Source organism: Chelon labrosus, assembly GCF_963514085.1.
Source record: "Chelon labrosus genome assembly, chromosome: 6".
NCBI classification, from domain to species: Eukaryota; Metazoa; Chordata; class Actinopteri; order Mugiliformes; family Mugilidae; genus Chelon; species Chelon labrosus.
The window spans coordinates 8420250-8441778 of NC_140342.1; the positions used below are offsets into that span (position 1 = coordinate 8420250).

At 42.3% G+C, this 21529-nt stretch overlaps 3 protein-coding genes across 3 annotated transcripts; 2 read left to right on the forward strand and 1 right to left on the reverse strand.

The window, feature by feature from the left end:
• Window positions 1-1951: 1951 nt before the first annotated feature.
• LOC311489199 (SH3-containing GRB2-like protein 3-interacting protein 1) lies at window positions 1952-17938 on the forward strand. The gene is made up of 23 exons (XM_084546156.1): window positions 1952-2067; window positions 6924-6987; window positions 7287-7332; window positions 7519-7575; window positions 7912-7987; window positions 8522-8694; window positions 8845-8856; window positions 9413-9424; window positions 9641-9665; window positions 9855-9918; window positions 10033-10103; window positions 10197-10271; window positions 10383-10451; window positions 10537-11283; window positions 12370-12491; window positions 12650-12800; window positions 12945-13001; window positions 13330-13441; window positions 13682-13837; window positions 13948-14077; window positions 14175-14377; window positions 14728-14792; window positions 14923-17938. The coding sequence occupies exons 1-23, from the start codon at window positions 2058-2060 to the stop codon at window positions 15147-15149; spliced, it is 2724 nt and encodes a 907-aa protein (XP_084402282.1). The 5' UTR covers window positions 1952-2057; the 3' UTR covers window positions 15150-17938.
• Window positions 17939-18802: 864 nt separating this feature from the next.
• On the forward strand, window positions 18803-20686 carry dynlt5 (dynein light chain Tctex-type family member 5). Its single transcript, XM_084547457.1, has 4 exons — window positions 18803-19532; window positions 19720-19811; window positions 20252-20376; window positions 20478-20686. Exons 1-4 carry the CDS (start codon window positions 19420-19422, stop codon window positions 20679-20681), a joined length of 534 nt encoding a protein of 177 aa, XP_084403583.1. The 5' UTR covers window positions 18803-19419; the 3' UTR covers window positions 20682-20686.
• Window positions 20687-20876: 190 nt separating this feature from the next.
• On the reverse strand, window positions 20877-21529 carry LOC311490101 (relaxin-like). Its single transcript, XM_084547458.1, has 2 exons — window positions 21174-21529; window positions 20877-21056 (listed from the first exon to the last, which is right to left on the reverse strand). Exons 1-2 carry the CDS (start codon window positions 21349-21351, stop codon window positions 20923-20925), a joined length of 312 nt encoding a protein of 103 aa, XP_084403584.1. The 5' UTR covers window positions 21352-21529; the 3' UTR covers window positions 20877-20922.

Sequence of the window (21529 nt, forward strand, 5' to 3'; positions counted from 1 at the left end):
TCTGCGGTGGTAGACGTACTCTCGTCCTCCAGTGGGACACAATTTTTAACAATAGAAACAATCTTGCAGCCATGTGCAGTCAGTGTATCCCTCTTTTGTTTCCAGAGTGCCGGAGAAAATAGAATTTCTTCACAGATCAAAATCCGTCCTGCTAAAATTGGACAAGCAATTTCTTCTTTGCGTCCTCTTGTCCTTTAGACTAACTGCATCCTCTGACAGTGCAGGCCGTATTATTCCAGTCCGCTGGCTAAAGCTCAAGAGTGTCTCCGGTTCTTCTTTGGACTTCCTCTTAGTTATCCATTGCCAAGCCTTATATTTTGTACTGTGTAGGCTACTCTTAGAATTAATTCATATGTTCCATGTTTCTGCCCTCTTCTGCTGTAGTATTCAGAAATTCTCCATTATTGACATTCAGTTTAGTCTTATTTTATTTTCCTTTTTAAAGCAATGTAAATTCAAATTTCTTGAAATTAGGTTTAAAAAAGTGCACTCTGACGGATATCGTTGAATTATGCTACTAATGTTACTAGGCTTGTGAGTGTGTCAGTCAGCACTACAGGTCCAACTTAACCTGCAGGAGTTTCTAAACTCTTGCATCATGTGCTTTTTCTTGCCAAAGAGGAAATAAATGCATAATGACTGAGGGTGTTCACAGCATTTAAAACTACTGCCACAGTAAATGAGGCTGGGACTGCAAAATGAGCAAATGTGAACGTTATATATTTACCGTATTTATAGTTTCACTTATACAAGAGAAAAGGCTTGAGTTATGAGACATCGGCCTCTTTCTCTTGGATTAAAGATATCAAAAAAGGATGAAGTGTTTTCTATGCAGCTGCAGGAGAAAGGGAAACATTTTATAATCAATTATAGTCCGAGGCCTAACTTTGTTTAGCTCCACAATACAAGACAGTTAATTTCTATTTATCTGCCACTCAGAGTTCTTTGTTCAGCCTCCTCGGCAGTATGAGAAATAAAAGTTTGACCCTTTCCTCCCTTCTCTGTCCATTTCTAGTTGGTGAGTATCTGAGTTAAAAAGCATGGCATGGTATTATCCCAGCATGCAGTATAAAATGTTTTTGAACTCCTTTCCCCAAGAAACCCAAGACCTCTTTGTCAGGCATTCAAGGGCAAAATCATACGGTTCGGTGACTGACTATAAATGACAGAATCATCCCTCCTCCCTTGTTAGACTTTTTAAAAGTCTATTCATGATTTCAGAAAATGACGTAAGGACACATCCATATACTGACACATTAACTGAATATTTATAATAAATATAATAAACTTGTCCCACTTTTTGGAGTCAATTATTTTGCATGTGATTCTCAGTGATTGTGCATTAAATGTGCATTAAATCACTAATACACTTATAATATATATTTTTATGTGGAAATCTATAAGAGCAAAATTTGGAATAGCTCAGATTTACTTCTATATTATGTTTTGTAACACCCTGTACATACAGTTGAGTGTAGTGTGTCTGCTCAAGGCAAGCTGAGGTGTTAAGGCATCAGGGGACAGTAGCCATGTGACCGTGGTTGCAGGGATTGGTTTAGTGCAGATGTGACATCAGCGAGCCTCCCACTCCCTCCCTCCCTCCCTCCTCTCTCTCTCCCAGTCTTTCTCTGCCTCTCTCTGCCTCTCTATCTCTCTGTAGGGCTCTGTTTTTTTTTTTCTCCTCCTCTGCCTTTCCTCAGCATCCCCCCTCTCAGAGATGGCGTGTGTCGGTGCAGCTCGGGCGTCTGGGGCCTAACGCGCAGAGGAGAGGACCCCCCTCCCCTTCCCCCCGATTTGCAGCATTTTGCTTGGGTGTCTCGTCTCGCCGCGTCCTCCACCACCTCTGCTGTCTTTCAGCCGTCCCTACACCCCCACCTTCTCCCCGTGCGGGTGTCTGGGAGTCAGGCCCTCGGGGGTGGAGGAAATCAACATCGTGCTTCGCTGGGGAGCAGTGCACAATTAGCTATGCCCTGCCCAGGCATCTTTTGACCGGCTGGATTTCTCCATTTCCGTCCGCCTGCACACCAGAGGGCAACGTAGGATGAAAATCTGCAGTCATGATGCAAGGTAAATGATCTGTTCACTCATCTCCACTTGTATTTTCCAGGTCTAGTCCCTCTGCGTCCTCCTCCTGCCCTCTTGTGTCCTGCTGGGCCGTAAAAGCTAGCTAGGATCCAGTGATGTGATCTGTCATGCCGTGCGGACCTCTGGAACGACTGAGCTATACGCATGACCGGTGTGACAATGTGACTGTGTGTGTGTGTGTGTGTGTGCTTGTGTGTGACAGATTTATAGAAAGCCATCTATGGTGTTTGGGAATGGGTTTGAGGTGTATAAAGGAGGAACTGCCATTCACAGCAGTGTGGTCTGTGTGTAGTGATGTCCTGTTGTGTTTTCACATGTGACCGTGCACGTCTCTGTATCTTTGTGTGCAGATTATAGCTCTGTCTTTAGCTCTGCGTTCTTGACTGGAGATCTGAGCATCCCAAGAAGCTGCATTCATTCATAGCTCGTAGCTACTGTTTCAAAATGCAAATAGGACAAGTGATCCTTAAACCACAGTGCATTTGGTGCATGTGTCGCATAAACTGAAGTAAATTATGCTGCGCCAAAGTTGAACGAGCTAACCTGCAAGTATGATGGAATAGCTAAATCATAGACATAACCCTACATGGCAGATGCTTGGCCTTTACCATCCATTTATGCCTACGTGGTAATGGAAGGTGGCTATTATTAGTAAAAGGCCTGCAGTCAGCCTGCCACAATATTGTACTCAGATCACAAGCTCCAGGAAATCCACACAGATGTCACCAAATCATCACGGACACATGCACGTTTAATTATACAGTGTAGGCGGTCAGATGTCATTGGTGACATTCAGTGTTATTTGGACTAAAACATGGCTTCTGTAACAACCTTCCTGTTGATGAAGCATGTTGGTTTCACATATATACCACAAAGTAATAAACTGCAGTACCTTAGGAACACGGTTTATAATTCTAGATGTCTTCATCTTAGATAAAACATCCCCAAATATCCAGTATTCAATGACCACCACGTGTTTGCAGGTTTCATCCACTTAGGTACAAGTCACTGATGCTTTATGTCACTGTTGATCATTTTCCAAAGAATGACATCAGACTGATTTACGTATTTCTAGCCATCTGGAGAGGAGCCGAAACTTTAAGCCTTCGCAAGATAGAGTATCCGTTGCTGGGCTCGTTTAAAAAGAGGAAAGACTGTACAATGTGTCACCTGACCACAGTGGTTAAAGAGGTGAAAAGGTGGAGGTAACGTACCATTGGTTTGCTAACTGCTAATATAATGACGAAAAGCCCTTCTGCCTTTAAAAAATGAAATGATCAAATAATAATGCTGAACAAAGGTCAGAAATGGAAACAAAATAGGTTTACAAGCACATGCAAAGAAGCAACTCAGGCAGGATGCTGTTAAGCAGACAACGTTGATGTAGGCGTGTGAAGAACCCTGATAACTAACAAAGATAAATAACGGTCTGTCTCAGGAACTGAACAGAACTGTGAGACAAATTCTTCTTCTGAACGAATGAATGAAGGGACTGTTTTGAGAAGTCTTCTCACTAGTTTGTTGAGAGTGAACTGCTGGGAAAAGTAATAGGAAGCCTTATCCTTACATTTACTTCAAAGTTAAAAAAGTTTTAACCCAGGGTTTGCTTGCAGCCAGTTCCTCTGTGGCTTTTTGTCACATCTGGTAGCTTCTGCAGATGTAGTCTTCTCTGTGCTGAACTCCATCAGCTGACGGCCACTAGATGCAGAGCTGAAAGCGCTGTCAGTGAGTGGATTTCCTCTTGAGCCTGAGGGCCTTGAGGTGCTGCTGAAAGAAATAGCTGAAGATCAAGGCTACCAGGCAAGATTGAAAGCTTTGGAGAAAATACTGAGAGTAGATTTTGAGTCAAGATTTGATTTTCAAATTAAAAAAGTGCAGGGTCATGTAAAAAAAAAAAACAAGATAGTTTTTTAGGGCAATTGTTATGATGAAATTCATTTCACAGGACATAAGGGGCCTCCAAGAAGTTTGGAAATCACTTTCAATGTGTCTTAAACTCTTATATTCTGTGAACGACCCTAACTCAACTATATCTACAGGTGTTATCATTAATTATTATGATCCCTGTGATAAATGAGTCTATCTCCAGGCAAACTTTATAAATGGGTCACAAAGACAACTACCCTGCTGTAATGCACAGTGTTATCAGATGAGCTGACCAAACTGCTTGTACACTATGTGTCACATAGTTCAGCAGGTTTGTTACATGTCACTATTGAGATTATTTTTTACTCCTTATTACACAAGACCCATGCAGGCTGTGGCTGGGCTCATAGTGCCAACCTGTCTCCACTGATGAAGATACAAGTGCAGGCCCTGACATGTCCGTCCTCCCAGGTGAATGGTACAGGGTGCCTTCAATTTTATAGTATTTATTAGTTTTATCAGGATTTCAAAGTGAGTGTGAGGTTCAGGAGTCAGCAATTCAATACTAAATATTTATTTTAATTTTCAAGAAAGCTTCTGTATTTCTCCTAACACTGTGACAGTCTGTAGTAGATTCTCTACTGAAACAGTACTGCCGAACATTGCAAAATGTCTTTTTAGCGCATATGCACACAGCATATACGCTGCAAAAAGAGATGATGAAAAGCAGAGCACAAACTGCCTCAGCTGAGTGTCCATCTGTCCATCACACGTGTTCCTGTTTCTCTTGTATGGATTTGAGATTCAACCGTTCTCTTGTCTTCTAAACACTGTTACGCAAACCTTTCAACTGTCCATTTGGGGCAAAACCTTTTTCACAGCACACACAATATGCAAAGACCTGCAAATCTTATGCAGTATTGATTATCAGTGATAATCATATACAGGAAAAGTTTTGCTGGATAAAGTCATATAGCCTTCATACCTTTAAGCAGGTGTGCAATTGTTGACAGTACACATTTAGTTTAAAGAAAACCTTTACCTTTAGCAATGCCAGTAATGGATGGCTTTCATGAAATATGAACTGCAATATCTCAACAACTGGAAGAATATCTATGAAATTTTGCACAGATATTCATGGTCTCCATAAAGTTAATCCAGGAAATGGAGGCGGTCTTCTAAATCTGTGGATCATCCCACAGATACTTGATCAGTTTGGGATCTAGTGAATTTGGAGGCCAGGTCAACACCTTGTGCTGTTCTTCATGTTTTTTGAGTAGTTCCTAAACTGTTTTTGTGTGTGCCTGTGCCAGGCTGTGCAGGTGCCTGTGTGGTGGCCAATCCATATGTGAAAATGATGTCTCATGCTCCCTGAACCACTCTTTCACAATTTGAGCCCGATGAAACCTGGCATTGTCATCTTGGAATATGCCCGTGCTGTCAGGGAAGAAAAAAATCCATTGATGGAATAACCTGGTCATTCAGTATATTCAGGTAGTCAGCTGACCTCATTCTTTGGTCACATAATGTTGCTGAACCTAGACCTGAGCAACTGCAGCGACCCCAGATCATAGCACTGCCCCCACAGGCTTGTACAGTAGGCACTAGGCATGATGGGTGCATCACTTCATCTTCTTACCCTGATGCCCCCATCACTCTGGAACAGGGTAAATCTGGACTCATCAGACCACATGACCTTCTTCCATTGCTCCAGAGTCCAATCTTTATGCTCCCTAGCAAATTGAAGCCTTTTTTCCAGTTAGCCTCACTGATTAGTGGTTTTCTTAAGGCTACACAGCTGTTCGGTCCCAATCCCTTGACTTCGCATTGTGCGCATTGAAATGCTCTTACTTTCACTATTAAACATAGCCCTGAGTTCTACTGTTGTTTTTCTTCAATTTGATTTCGCCAAACGTTTAAGTGATCGCGATCAGGATCAGGATTTTAGTAGTTTCTACAATCTCCTTAGATGTTTTCTCTGCTTGACGCATGCCAATGATTTGACCCTTCTCAAACAGGCTAACATCTTTTCCACGACCATGGGATGTGTCTTTAGACATGGTTGTTCAAGAAATGAGAAGCTACTCATTGCATCAGTTGGGGTTAAATAACTTGTTGCCAGCTGAAAGATAATCACCCAGGCTAGTACCTATTTGCTTAGTTAAATCCAGGTTTTTTTGTCTAGGCAGTATATAATCTGAACATGTTGAGCATCAAAATGTTAGCATTGTCATTGTTATCATGTCAGTGTGCTGATGATAACAATTGTCTCCAGACACCACAGTACTTACATGTAGCCTCACAAAGCTACGAGATTATTTGGCTATTAAATATAATTTGTGTCTTTTTGTCTTTTTCATGTTTATTGATTGATCTTCAAACTATTAGTCGCCCCAGACAAGTATAAACACATGGATGAAGTAGTGCAGTGAAATCCCACCCAGCTTTCTTTACTCATACAGGAAACCTTTTAGATTTTTGACACGCTGAATTGTCTTTTTATGAGGTTTCCCAGTCATCCTGATTTCCTCACAGCATCGTGCCAAGCGTCAGTGCTGCAGGGGTCTTGGCATTCAGCTTGGCTGACGGGATGCTGTAGTAGATCTCTCCCCGCTCTGCCTTGAATCTCATTAATGAAGTGGACACATTGATCAACCTTTGCTTGTGTTTTCTTTCCGTTTTGTACAGGCAGGAGGGGGACACTTAGATGGATTAGTACTGTATGTGGAGGCTGGCTCCAGATGGAAAGGATTTCAGTCCGGATCGATACATTAATTTATCCCATTGTATTTTTGTTACTGTATTTCCTATGTGTCTGCTACAGGATATGTTCAGTCACTATACATCAGCCTAATACTCTACAGTGCTATTTGCTTTTAAGTGCATTTTAATGACAAGGCAGTTACCTTTATATTAGGTTCTAAAACTTTAAATGAATTCTTCATGATGTTCTCTCTCCCTGTCTGTAATAGGACTGAAAAAACGAACCAGGAAAGCCCTGGGCTTGCGAAAGAAAGACAAGGAGTCAGACACAACGTGAGTTTACCCACACATTCACTGCTGACACAGAAGGTGCAGCGTCTATAACCGCAGCTTGAGAATGTGACTGACTGGAGTTCTTGTATAAGTGCTTGTATTCACACAGTATTTAATATTCTTTCTTGTTCTATATATGGTATATTGTACTAGTATCAAATGATTTAAAACTCATGTGATGAAGAGCGTGTTCTGTACTACTATAAAAATGTATACACTTTATGCTTTTATGCTGGCATACAAATGACAAAAGAATGAATAAATAATTCATTTTTTCATGTCCTTATTACTTCAAACAGGAGCTCACCTGACAAAGAAGGAACTGGAAGTGGAAAAAAAGGAAATGTGCGTACATTTTAGATCTCAGTGAAAGTGTGGTGGTGTTAAACAGAGCATAATACAGCGTGGTGACTTAATAGATGTGTAATGGAGTTATAATGTGTTGCACGACAGTTAATATTGACTTTTAACTGACCTTGCGACCTTTATTTGTCACAAGCTTTATAATTTCACCTCCTTTGTTTGTGCTAGAAAAAGGCCAACGGGGCTCCCAATGGTTTCTACGGGGAGATAGACTGGGACAGATATGTAAGTATCCACTGCTATCGCCTTGTTTTGCATACATTCCAGTATCCTCATTTATTCATTTATCTATTTGACAGAGCATAGACTCTGCAGCTAGGTCATGGAATCAGTGTCATGTGATGCAAAGTTTTAAATTACAGAGTAAACGGTGCGAATAGAGCAATAGCTGCGCATTCTGTGAGTCAGCAGCAGCTTCAAGCCAGGAAGCCGAACCTTCTGGGGCAAGACATCTGTGAAAGCTAGTCTACATTTATATTCAGTGCTGAAGAGTTCAGTGGTGCCTCTGTCACAGTGTTTGATGGGCTTGAAATGACTGTCACCCTCGTCTTTCTTTTGCAGGCCTCTCCCGATGTAGATGAGGAGGGCTTCAGCCTCCGGCCCGGTGAGGAGGGCGATGATATCCTCTCAGTGATAAGTGGAAGCAGCAGTCTGGGGACTCTTCTCCTGCAAAACTGTTGACCTGTTTGGCTGACTGACTCATTTGTTGAGTGCTTTTCAGGATTAAATGGGCCAAATCAATAGCTGCTGCATGTGTGTGTGTCCCTGCAGTGGCAAAGAAAAAAAGAGAGGAGCAGTAGGGCAGCCGGACAGAGCCGCATTACATTTGGCTTTCTAGTTCTCACTGAGCCACAGCTCTAATTAACCACTGACACTGAGTTCACTGGTATTTTAAGTCGTTTGTCCCACAGGTGTCAGGAGCTATACGTTTGAATTGGCTTCACAGAGAGCTGGCACTATGGAGACATCCCCTAAGCAGGACGATTTAGCTGAGAGTGTCAGTTGCAGCAGGTGTAATATTGTTAACTGGGACACAGCAGACAGAGACACAGAGACTCACTCTTCTGCTGCTGCAGCGTTGTTATAGCTTTAAATGCCGCAGAAGGCTCAGTTACTCGCTTGTGTGACACATTGCACTTAATCAACTTTGCCCTTGACGAGTGTTCACCAGCGTCCAGAGAAAAGCAGTTTTTCTCTTCCAGCGACTCGGACGACGACGAGGACAGCAAGAAAAAGTTCAAAATTAAGATCAAGCCTCTGCCGTCGGACAGCGCCAGGTGTGTCCCTCCGTCTATGGACGAGCTAAAAGCCTCAGTGGGAGGCCTGGCACTCTCTCCATCTCTGGTGAGCGCCGCTGATCAGCACACTTGTTCTGAGGGACACGAAACACACACACAGTGCAGTTTACCAGCTTTTGATTTGTATCAACTCTGATTCAATTTGTTTAAATCTCTGTCTGTCTTTTTTTCTCACCGATCTGCGGTCCTCTTGTAGAGGAGAAGTCCGGTAAGCCTGTTATGCATTTGTCACATCTGCATCACCACCAAGAGAGGTTGCATGGCATGTGCTCGCTTGGTGGAAATGCTCAATAAAGTGTTCCTTCCGATCATAGTCTTCTTATAAATCGTTCTTAAGTCATCCCAAGTTTTTTTTTTTTTGCATGTGCTTTCTGTCACCCTACATGTTTAGGACTCAACAACACTCTTTTCTGTTCATGTTTTCCTGTTCAGCTACAGCTTTACTTGAACCTGTCTGGCAAAGCATCTTTGTTACTTAATGCTAAACAAACATAACACACATACAGCTCTAAGCCTATCGACCTGGTCTCTCGATGACCTGCTGCATTCAGTGTCTGGCTCTGATCGTAGGCGACGCTCGTGTTGTCCACATAACCTCAGGGGTGGGTGTCACGGCTCACGTTGCACATTAAAGGCTTTGCGGTTGAAGTAAAGGGATGCGGTGTGTGTTTTGTGTTTTTCAATTTTAGTTGGTGTCCATTTGACTGATTTGTCACTCACTCTCTGACCCAGGTCTGTTCTCTCTTCCTTTTTGCTGGTCTCAGAGACGCAGTCCGGTGAGTTTCTCTCTCTCTCTCCATCTGCTGGCTGTTTCGAAGCAGACAGCCTTCTAGTCTCCGCTGCCTGACCTGTTTTAAATTGTGCATTGCAGAAAGCAAACGAATACACGGCTAATTCAGCAGTGATTTAGTCAGACTCAAAATTTTATCATGACAAAATACGACACAATATATATGTTTCATGAATGCATTTGGATTCCATTTTTTTCACAGGGGCAGATAAAAAGGAATTTGTCCTGTAAGTACATTTGTATTTTTTGAATCTATCCTCTGTTCCTGTTGTGTTTTAACCCAAATGCTAACGTGCTTATATTGACGACGCTAATTCTTAGCAGTTAAAATGTTTACAGTGTTCATCATCTTTGTTCAGTGTCGCTAACGGAAGTGAAGCTGTGCAGCAGTTGAGTTTTTGTTGCCTTTCTCGCAGGTGAGGAGATCGCTAGGCCCAGACGCTCCACCCCGACACCAAGCCCTGCCCCTGAGACGCCGAGGTCTGTCATCCTGTTAGCAACATCCAACAAATCAAATGTCCATTTAAAGCTGCAGATGTGCCTTTATATTAATAGTGAGCGTTGTTTTTGATCGTTGTTTATCTCATCTTGCAGTGACAAGCTGTCGCAGAACGTTCCTGCCTTCTTTTGCCTACCTTCAGAGAGCAAATATGCCAGATATGATGGTCCGTCCTGTATTCCTATAGCACAGCTTCACCTGAATGCATGCTGTACTCACTTTACAAAGGTAACGCTGTTTTGTCTTCATCCCATGATAGTGGTACCTGCCGATGCATGGGGAGAATCGAGGCCACGGTCAGAATCACAGCTGAGCAGAAGTTTCCCAATAGGAGGCGAGTTTCCATGAGTGTCCCCTGATTTTATCCTTGTTCTACTACTAATTGTTATTAATAGAATGAGTCATCTATGTTTGCCACAGTGCTGAACTGTTACTTTTGTTGCAGCTCCTCCTCCGCTTCCTCCAAAAAACATTCCATCAAGAAGTCACTACGGCTATCCTTCAGACTCTGCTGGTAAATTTGCGTTTTAAAACATCACGTTATATCATTCAAATCCAATCAGAGCTGTTATTTCAGTGCTCCCACACACTTTCCACAGCTGATCTACCCAATGGAAGGGCAGCACGCAGGTCTGCCCCCATCTACCTGAACGTCCTCTCGCCTGCCGCGTACCGAGGTTCCCCGGCCCCTGAACTGGACGATGTGTTCGGCCCCAGTGAGGACACAGTGTCTCCCAGATGGGTTACTTTCACTGATGACAGACCCCCACCGCCTGATGAACCCGCTCCTCCTCCTCCACCTCCTGATTCCCCTCCTCCAGACACGCCCTCGTCCACCCCCTCTACCCCTGGCCTCTCTCCCGGGCCGCCGCCGAACGAACCCCCGCCTTCACCTCCACCATTTTCTCCCGGGTCTCCTCCTCCTTTCACGCCACCAGACTCACCCCCCTCCATTGTACTTGGACCTCCTCCTCCAGATGAACCTGCACCTCCCCTGCCTCCTGACTTCTCCCCTTCTAATTCACCCCCCGTGTGCCTCGAAGAGGACGCAATTGATGAGGAGGTGCTGCAGTTTGCAGAGTACTGTTCCTCTCCTGCCCCCATGAGCCCTGTGCCGCCTCTGCCAGCGGAGCGGAGGTCCCCTCGGACAGGAGTAACGTCTCCCCTGGTCCTGGGTGGTTTGGGGGGAAAGAGGACTCCAGAGGGTGCTTTCCTGAGAGATGATATACCTGACTTTGTGGGCTCTCCCAGAGAGCTGACTCCAAGCTTCAGGGGCACGCCACCTCCTCTTCCTCCAACCACCTACAGGACAATTATGTCTTCCCCTGGGCCCTATTCAGGCAGCAGTGAGTACTCTGGTCTCTTACAGTTGCCACTTTTATGTGGAAGCGTGACTGAAGTTGTTTATTCAAATTCTGGTTTGAAAAGTTGAGAATGACGTACCACAGAAGTTACAGGAAAGGGCATGCACTTACTCTGAAGTTGTCCAAAAAACAGACACTACAATTTGATTAGCAGCTAGTTTTGATGTCTTCTGTTGGTTTTTCATTTGATTTAAATTTGATATTTTAAATGAGAAAGACGACTGGTAATTGAATCCAATATGATTAAATATGAATAATGCACTGACTAACAGATGTACGGGGTGTAACTAAATTGCTGTAATTTAAAACATATGAACCCAATAATGCAGTTGAATTATATCTGATGTAATAACACATTTATAATTACTTGTGACACTAACTTAATAAGAGATTGCCATTAGACACAGACACATACAGCAAAATCAAACAACTATAAAAGTGACCAAGGATGGTGACTAAAGTAAATAAATCTAAAGTTCAAGGAATGAATGTGTTAGTAATTATAACAACTAGTAGGTGAGGTTTACTGTTTGTTTGACACTCCTGTTTTGACAGAAACACAAACTAAGTTGAAAAGAGCTACATTTGAGTAGATGGGGCTTTTACCGGCATCTACTGCTGTGGTTGTAGAATAACAGTCTTTTATTTAAGACAACCCTTTTTTTCCAGAAACTTTCAGGTACTATGCTACAATTCTGCTCCGTTTTTCAAATACTTGTATTTTAGCAAATGGCAAACTGTGGAACATACAGAGAATTGCAAAATATACTAACCTTGAATTAGTGATCGTGAACATCATACCCCAGGCCTTTAGTAAATAACAGGAGCCTGTGTCCACAGTGATATCAAGAGATATAATCTTGCCAGATTTTCGCATGAATCAGAAGCACAACAACTCCAAGCAGTGAGTTCACTGCACCCCAGAGCCAAACACATCTTTGCTGAGCTGGTTGAAGAGAACAGCTCAAAGCAAGGAGGCTGCTAATGTCATTGCTAACGTTGAATAAACATCTCTTTTCACTGTGATCTGACGGCAGTGCTAACCACAGACACTGGTATGTGCCGCAGGCCCCTCATCTCCAGCTCGTCCTGCCACGCCTCAGTCTCGAGGCAGCCCCGTTCCACCACCTCCTCCTCCTCGGCCGTCCTCGCGACCTAAGCTGCCCCCGGGGAAGCCAATCACAGACCTGGTAAATGTCTTTGATGTGACATTTCAAGTTAAACAAGGCAAAACTGATTGTTAGATCTGTGGGTTCTTTGTTAAAAGAACATCTTTCTTTTTCCCCTTTTCTCTAAATTGTTGTGTCTTCAGTTTAGTCTGAGTATGTTTTCTGTGTGCTGTCTCCAGACCCGGCCGTTCAGTCCGCCGGTTTCAGGTAGCCCTCCGCCTTTTGCCCCCTTGGCCCGGGCAGAGAGCTCTTCCTCCATCTCGTCCATTACCTCGCAGAGTGCAGCCTCCACTCCAACCTTAGGAAGGGATCTTAACTTGTCCACCACAGGTATGCCAGCAGCAAGCTGTTGTTCTTAACTGCACTACATCTCAGTCTGAGTCCACGTGTTGTCTGTCTCTCATCATCGTGTCCTTGCCTCACAGTCTTGTCCCTCTCCATGATTCTCTCCTCCTTATGTCTCTGCTCACTCAGAGGCCTCACAGCCTCTGGTATGGTTTGACCACGGCAGGTTTTATTTAGCTTTTGAAGGTGAGTTCAGCAACAATGCTGCCATAGTCCCAGCAGTGCATGGACTGAAAGCACCTGCCCTGTTTTTTACCCGCTGTGTAAAGTATTGCTACCCATCCCATGTCCTGCTTACTCACCTAGAATCCAGATTCAGAATAGAGGATTCAGTTTTGCTTTAAGCTGCTTTTCTTTTCTTTTATTCTTCTATTCTGTCCTCTGTGTGTGTGTGTGTGTGTGTGTGTGTGTGTGTGTAAACCATGACCACCTTTAGGCAAATAAGTACAACCCAGAAGAAAAGACTTCTGTGTGGATGTTTTAGAGATATCTATTGTTTTTACGTGTGTTTCAGGATGCTCCAGAGGACCCAGTCCACTCACCATGGGGCCCCAGGACACTCTTCCAGTGGCAGCTGCCTTCACAGAAACCATCAATGCCTACTTCAAAGGCGCTGACCCCAGCAAGTAGGCCTACACTACAGATGCACTGACATCCTGTCATTATGGATTGAAGCTGTCATTCAAAAGCTACAGAACTGAGGCAGTTTTTGATTTGATGTATTGAGTGTTTAAGCCCTTAAAACACAGCATTGCTAATATAGAGAGGATCATATATTTATGGTGAATATAATCCATGGTAGTTTGTAAAGCATTGATACTAAATTGAATCAGTCTATGTCCTCTCGCTCTCTCTCCTTGTCCCAGGTGCGTTGTGAAGATCACAGGGGAGATGGTGCTGTCCTTCCCCGCGGGCATAACCAGGCATTTTGCCAGCCACCCAACTCAACCCATCCTCACCTTTAGCATCAGCAACTACAGCCGACTGGAGCAGGTCCTCCCCAATCCACAGCTGCTGTGCTGGTAAGAATTACAGGCTCACACACACAAGACAGAATCACAGCTGGCTTGTGTTATATTTTTCTTATTATCGTGTGGTTAATGGTGCTGAGACTATTTCCTTTGCTCAACAGTGATGTAACAGACAGTGTGGACACCAAGGAGTTCTGGGTGAACATGCCAAACCTGATGAGCCATTTGAAGAAAGTGGCTGAACAGAAGCCTCAGGCGACGTACTACAATGTGGATATGATCAAATATCAGGTAGTAAATATCTGTTTGTCCATATATCTGGAATGCTTGAACCTATCTGTTGCCTCCATTCTCCTATCTAACCACCTTCTTGGTCTTTTCCCTTCAGGTGTCTGCAGACGGGATCCAGTCCACTCCTCTGAACCTGGCCGTGAGTTGGCGAGGCGATGCCACCAACACAGACCTAAGAATAGACTACAAATACAACACAGAGGCCATGGCCGCCCCTGTGCCGCTTTACAACATCAACTTCCTGGTTCCTGTCGACGGAGGCATAGCCAAAATACAGGCCATGATCCCGCCGGCCACCTGGTGAGGATTCTTTACATTTACGTGTGGGTTCACAGCTAGCTATTGTAAGGCCAAACCAGCGCCACTGCATTCCCCGGAAACAAAATTATGAGATGTTTAGATGTTGTAAAGTGAATAAAAAGACCATTTGTGCATTATTTACAACCTACCTACTTGTAGGAGCTGCCTGTGTTGTACTTGAGTTTGACATTCAGATCAATAATACTGTAGGCAAAAACTGTGTGTGTAAATGTTATTTTTGAGTGTTTCTTTGCCTGTGTGTACTTGTGTATTTGTTTCCTGTTTATTTATTTATCTTCTCTTAATATCTTAATGTCTCCTGTGTAACACGGGTCTGTTTTCTTAAACAGGAATCCAGAGCAACAGACAATACAGTGGAAAATACCAAGTCTTTCTCATAGATCTGAAAATGGAGGCAAGTATTCATGGTTGTCGTGTTCGTAATCTTCATCATCGCATTCTTATCTACACAGCACGACTTTATGCTTGAGGTTGTGACACATGTGGTCTTATTACGGTAGCTCAATATTAACTGCGGTTCGCAGGAGTAGGGGCTCTCCTGGGCCGCTTCCAGATGGTAGAAGGTCCCTGTAAACCCTCCCAGCTGGCAGTCCAGTTTACCAGCGAGGGAAGCACTCTTTCAGGGTGCGACATCCAGCTCGTCGGGACCGGCTACCGGCTATCGTTGGTCAAGAAGAGATTTGCTGCAGGTCGGTGTCTGAAAGGATGGCGGACATGTCTTCTTTTTTACATGAGTCCCTCTTTACTTTAGTAATCCTCTTGACGTGTTCCATTTTGTCTCACAGGGAAATATTTGGCGGATAATTAGCGGACCTGTGAAAAGCAGTGGCTTTTGACTGTGAAGACGATGGATCCATCCCATGTTAAGTGCATTGGAAAGTTCCTAGTTAGCCACCATTGGAGTCATGGGTTGAGATTTCATGGAATAACAAGTCATGGCACACAATGTGGATATCTGACTTTATAACACCATATTCAGTAGACTGACTGCTGCTGAGTTTATGCAAGTAAATACAAATCATTAGTTTTGTGCACCTGGAACACTTGTGAGCTTACATGGAGTAAAATATAGGGGAACCCTCATTCTTTGTTCTTGTTGACTTTGTGGGTTTCAGACAGTGATCCAGCCTTATTCATTTCAGCTCCTTTTGGTTGTCACTGCAGATGCACTGTAAAAGATAATGTGAATAGATTATGTAATATTAAAACAATCTTAAACCAGGTGGAAAAGAATGGAAATTGGGGGGAAAAAAGTGTAGTATAGGTTCGCATTACATGGTAATATCTGATTTACACTGCCATCTCGATTCAGACTTTAATTTCCACCACGTTTGACCATCTTTATTGTTGCCTAAGCAGAATTTATTCTTCTGTTCGGACAGCTTTGAAAAGGTCACATCCCGATCTATCAGCCTTGTGATTAAAGGCGACTGGTCAGTTCAAAATGACCTACAGCCCTGGGCGAACATCGGCACTTTGAATCTGAAGGTGCTTTTTATATATGGAATTATGCTTGTGCCTCAGTCCTGATCCAGATTTGGATTTAGATATCTGCAGTCACATAAATAATTTGTAGAGAAATTATCACAACAAGGAGAAAATAATTTGAGGAAACAAAATCTAATCTATTTCTAATGTATTTCTGAATCTGAATCTGAATCTATGCGCAGTGAATGTAAGTATTCACTCTTCATAAACGCACAATAGTCTGACTACAGATGAATGGTCACGTCTGCTGGATGTGTTGATAGGCAACTGTTTCCACACAAGATGATAAAATCAAAAGGTGATTATTTACCATGTATTGAAAAAAATCTGCTGTTTTCAGTTTAATTAACAATTATTATGCTGTGGCAGTTTAAAGTCTAATTATGAAGTTAGCTTAATTGGTTACTCCCCATCTGGCAGACATTAGACAGCTATTGGGTTTAAAAAGGTTAATTTCAAAAAGGTTAACAACACTAGGCATGTAACCGAATCTGTATAAGTATTTACGTGAGTTAAATTTCTATTGACTTGCAACATCATCATTTAGACTGACATGTCTGGCTCAAAGTGTAGCACAGATTATTACTGAGCGCTTAATGTGGCTAATAGCAAACATGTACGGTAGATTGTTTAGCACAAAACAAAGTGGGTGAATAATTTCTTGTCAAAGTACTACACCTGTGCTCAGGATTGAAACAGATGCATAATGCCATACTAACACATGCAGCCTTTAACACTACTGCTACTACTGACGACATATTGCCATCAAAGAGCTGACCGAGGGCTGATAGTGGCAGTGAGTCAGTCATAGCAGTTGGGGGAAGTGCAATGTTTGGATACATGAAAGTTCTCACATTACAGGACTTGGGTGGTTTAATTAGGTGGTGATTTATGTTTAAAATTGCATTAATATGCTGTTTTAAATGTGAGACTTGAAAGAAGAAGCTGCTACTAAACTGGGAACGCTTGGGTAATTTATTTGAAAGGCCCTTAAGATGTGACAGAACCAGATGCGAGAGTGCCATACGTTGATGATTAAGTAAATATAGAAGGACCTGGGCCGACGATTGTAGGAGTTGCCTTTGATGCTGCTTAAAAACTTGGCCGATTCCTTTGAGCATAATCTTTGAGGAGGATTACTGGGGACATCACAGGGAAACGAAAAAGAAAGGTGTCCATCAAGAAGATGGCACTATCTACTGTATGTCCCTGTTCGATTTTCTTCCTTTTCCACCACGTTGAATAAATGTTTTATCATTTTCTAATAGCAATATTTAAAAACTGAAGTGTAAAAAGTGTACATAAAAAGCTATGTTTCGAATATTTCTGGGCATACGGAAGTGTCTGTGACTGTCTCTTGGTTTATTGATGTCAGCACTCATAATGCATTTGGTTCTGCGTAACGACACAACTCCACACTCTCTTCATCCTTAGTGTTTTACATGCAGGTTTCTTGTACGAAAAAAAAAGGTGTTACTGTTGACAAATAACTCCAAACGGTGCCGCATGAAGTCTGCATTTGTCCATCACAAGTCTTTTCAACTTAACACCAATATGTCCATTTTCAACAAGGTCATGATGCGTGTTTTATCGTGTAATTGTGCTACGAGAGGAGACTTTTTTTCGCCTTCACTTGAGCCTCCACTCCCTGTTTTTCCTGTTGATGCACCTTCGGAAACTCATTGTCAATAAATCTGGCATGTGTCCATTGATATATCCGTTCCGTGCATCTAATATCGATGTTTGACATTCTCCTGTGTTTGACTTGCACACTAAACACACGTTCAGTTTTGTCCATGAAACAGTCATCGCTTACTGCCACATGTAACATGTTCATACGTGTTTGACGTCACGTTTTATAGAATGTTTTATGTGTTGACTCACAGTTTGGGCCTGAGTGTAACATTTCAATTAGTTCTTGAGAAAATGAAACATTCGGTTGAGTACGGTTTTCTTTCTGTTTATATTTCTGCTTATATTTTTCTTTGCCTTATTTTTCGAGCAGGTTTTCTGTAAGTTTATTTTTTCTACAACTTCTTGGCTGTTTTTCTTTCACTGCATTAGAATCAGAATATGCAAACATTTCATGTAAATTTCCCATCCAAAGATTTTAAAAGTAAATATATGAAAAAAATCAATATAATGTAATACCTGTTTTACTTGGTAATAAAGAAAAGGAAATATGAGACATTTATCTCCCTCTGATTTGTTCAATGATAAAAGAACACTTTCGGAACATGAGTCACGGTGTGAAATGACCCATGTCCCTGAATATAAATCATTCAGTGCTATTTCCTCTCTTTTATACTGAATGTGTTATTTGTCACGATTTAATTCTGCTTTCCACAAGTTTCAACTAGGTCAACCGCCATCAGAGAAGGAAGAGCATATATAATATTAGCTTACTGGCTTTAAAGCTGATGTTCAGAGTGTTCAGAAATAGTGAAGCCAGTGTGACTATACTCATGTCACACTATGAGGAGTTTAAAAAAGATTTTTTTTTCTTATCCAGAAGCTGTCATCCCTGTGTTAAAGTATTTATCAACAGATGGAGAAGCGATGCACAGCGTGGACGAATGATGTCATAAATGTAATAGAAATGACATCTCAGGCGTCTCCATGGCAACAAAGCATCAGCCAAACCCTTTATGAAGGCTGGAGATGTTGTAGAGTTAAGATGCATTCAGCATCATTACAGTTACTGTTGTTTACTCCTATTGAAAAATAGGCAAAATGAATTAACTAATGAAAAACGCCCTAATTTGGGTTACTGCATATGATAAACAGCCTCATAATCAAATAAACAGCAAGCCCAAAAATTATACAGTTTTGTAAAGAGATGGAACACGTGAGGCTTGTAATTAGCCATTACAACTGAACCTCATTGTAGCACTGCATAGAAATAAACTGGTAGCACTGGAGCTAGAGCAGTGGTTATGTTTTCTCGCGATACTTTGACAGAAAGCGTCCACATACGGAAACCCCGCCTACTGACTGAGTGGCAGGCGGTCCTTGGTTGCCGTGACAACGCCAAGCTCCGCTTACTTCTACTTGACTCCAGAGGTCCTGAAATCGGTAAAAACGTTTTATATTGGACTCAGTGATATCTCTGTAAGACCCATTTTAGCACGTAATGTTTTGAGAGACTCTGCCCTTTATTTACTAATCCTCTACTCTTTATCCAGTTAGACCTAACACTGAAAATAATAGATGTACGCCACTAGCTTAACCTCAAAGCTAGCTAAGTTTTTTTTTACTTCCGTCCATATAATCACGCATTTTCATTGCAATAATATAGCACAAAGTACAGTGAAAAAAAAAAAAAGTTACTTAGCTTTGCCTTTGTTTTACAGAGAAAAAATATATATTTTTGAACGTATATTTACCTCACTTTTGGTGCCTAAAGCAAAACACAATGCTGTATCTTTAAGTGCCATAGAAGTTCATTGTATACAACAGTATTTAGTATTTTGACATTAAGTAAAAATAAATGTTCTTCATCAACACACAAGTTAAAGGAAAGAGAAGCTGTCATGTCTGATCAGCCTAAAGAAAAACTGCAAAGAAAAGAGAAGAAGACAGGAAAGATTTCCTCAGATGGAAGCCATGGAACCAGAGGCAAAGACACAACTGGCAGGACAAAGGAGTGAGTAGACTGTGCAAACAATACGGGCCAGTATCCACTTTGTATCATTATTATTTAAAGCTGCCATGGTTTATGACTGCTATTCAGAAAGAATACCCTATACAGTATTGAGAAGTTCTACGCAGCACGGTTTAAATTATTTATTTGGAGGTCAGTCAGCCACAGTGTGCACGTTCATGTCTTTCAGCTCGATAAGTACTGTGTCGTGTATTGATGAACTTGGGCACCACGATGACAACACTCGGATAGCGGTAACAATGGAGAACACCTACCAGATGGGTGAGATAACACTCATCTTAATGGAAAGACTCTGCAGGACAGCATTGTCATCAGTTATGCATCTAACAGTCCAATACAACTCTAACTCTAGTTGGATTTAGACTCGGTTTCGGTGCATGTTAAATATCAAACCCTAACTAGAATCTATTTAATTTGGTTGTCATACATACAGTTTTGCACTGACATTAAATTAATTAAATTATACCTCGAACTATGTGCTCATGGAGGATAAGAAGACATAATGGCAAAACATGTCAACTGTTTTGGTGCAGTTGTTATCAGTTTTATAAATCTATTAATAATATGCTTTTATTCCAGGTCTCTATCGATAGCTGTCCCTCCTTTTATCAATCTAGGATTTTAGACTACTGCCCAAAGCATCATACTTGAAGTCAGTGTTATTAATGATGGTATTTTTGTTTTTGTTCTTTGGACCACAGAACCATGCAAACGCTTCCCTGTCCCTCCTGTCACAGACATACTGAAGGATGTTCTTACCAGTTACCTCCAAGAGGAGAAATATGAAGTAGAGTGGTCTCAAAAAATGACAAAAACAATATGTGAGGTAAATGAAAAATAATCAGCTCTTCCGTTTGCATTCCTGCGACTCTTTCTGAGAATGTTTGAATTGCTGCTTTTGATCCTTCTCGTTATTGGTTCTTCCAGGTGATAAGAGCCCGCGTGAAGGACCTAATGATCCCCAGATATAAAATTGTCGTCGTGGTCCACATCGGCCAGCTCACCGGGCAGAGCATGCAGATCAGCAGCCGCTGTCTGTGGGATGCATCTAATGACACCTTCGCCTCCTACTCCTTTAAGAACAGTTCTCTTTATGGCGTGGCAACTGTCTACGCTGTTTACTTTGAGTGAAACAGACAGTGCATGCACTCTGTTTCCCACAGTTCCGAAGAGATCTCTGCTGTTAAAGATTGCTTTATCTATCTCTGTAAAAAGTAACACAACAAGAACTTTTAACCACAATTCATGGTGTTTTTTTTATTTTTGCTAGCATGGAAAATGAAATCACAACATCCTAACAGTGCACTACTGGTTATATTTTAACTTATGAATGTCTGTGACAAACTGATGATCCTCCAAGAGATGTTCCCCTCTAGCAGAGCATGATGAGGTCGCTCCTTCGGCAGCCTTGTTGACAGCACTCTGTCATTAGGGCTTGGTTTTGGTCCCGCCAGTGACGGTCGATCACTTGCACATTTCTCGTCTTGAGGTCTGGCTCTCTGTTGACTGCCAAAAGACGTCAAACACTGTTTATCACAAGTCAATTATTTTGTAATCTATAGTTTAGAGTTCTGATATTAACACCAACGTTCTAAAGGCCAATTCAAATGACTGTGTACTGACCGTTTGGTAAAGTCTGCTCTCCCATCTGTCTTCTCCACCTGGATCCTCCACACGTGTACACCACCGCCCGCAGAAGAGCTCGACCACACAGCCTCAGTGGGTTTGTGTTATCTTGTGCCTGAACGTGTGCTGCACACAACATGCACAGCAGCATGACAAGCAAGGGTAAGGATCTCATGTTGTTTATTGTCAGGACAATACCACTCCTGATCAACCCTTATATGTAGCATCTCCAGTGAGTCATCTTCAGGTGGTTCCTGTGTAAATACCAAGTGTTATCTTTGGTAACCATCGCCTGCTCTTAACAACGGATGTCAATCTGGCGGTCCGGGATATGTGTGGGAATCTTGGCCATT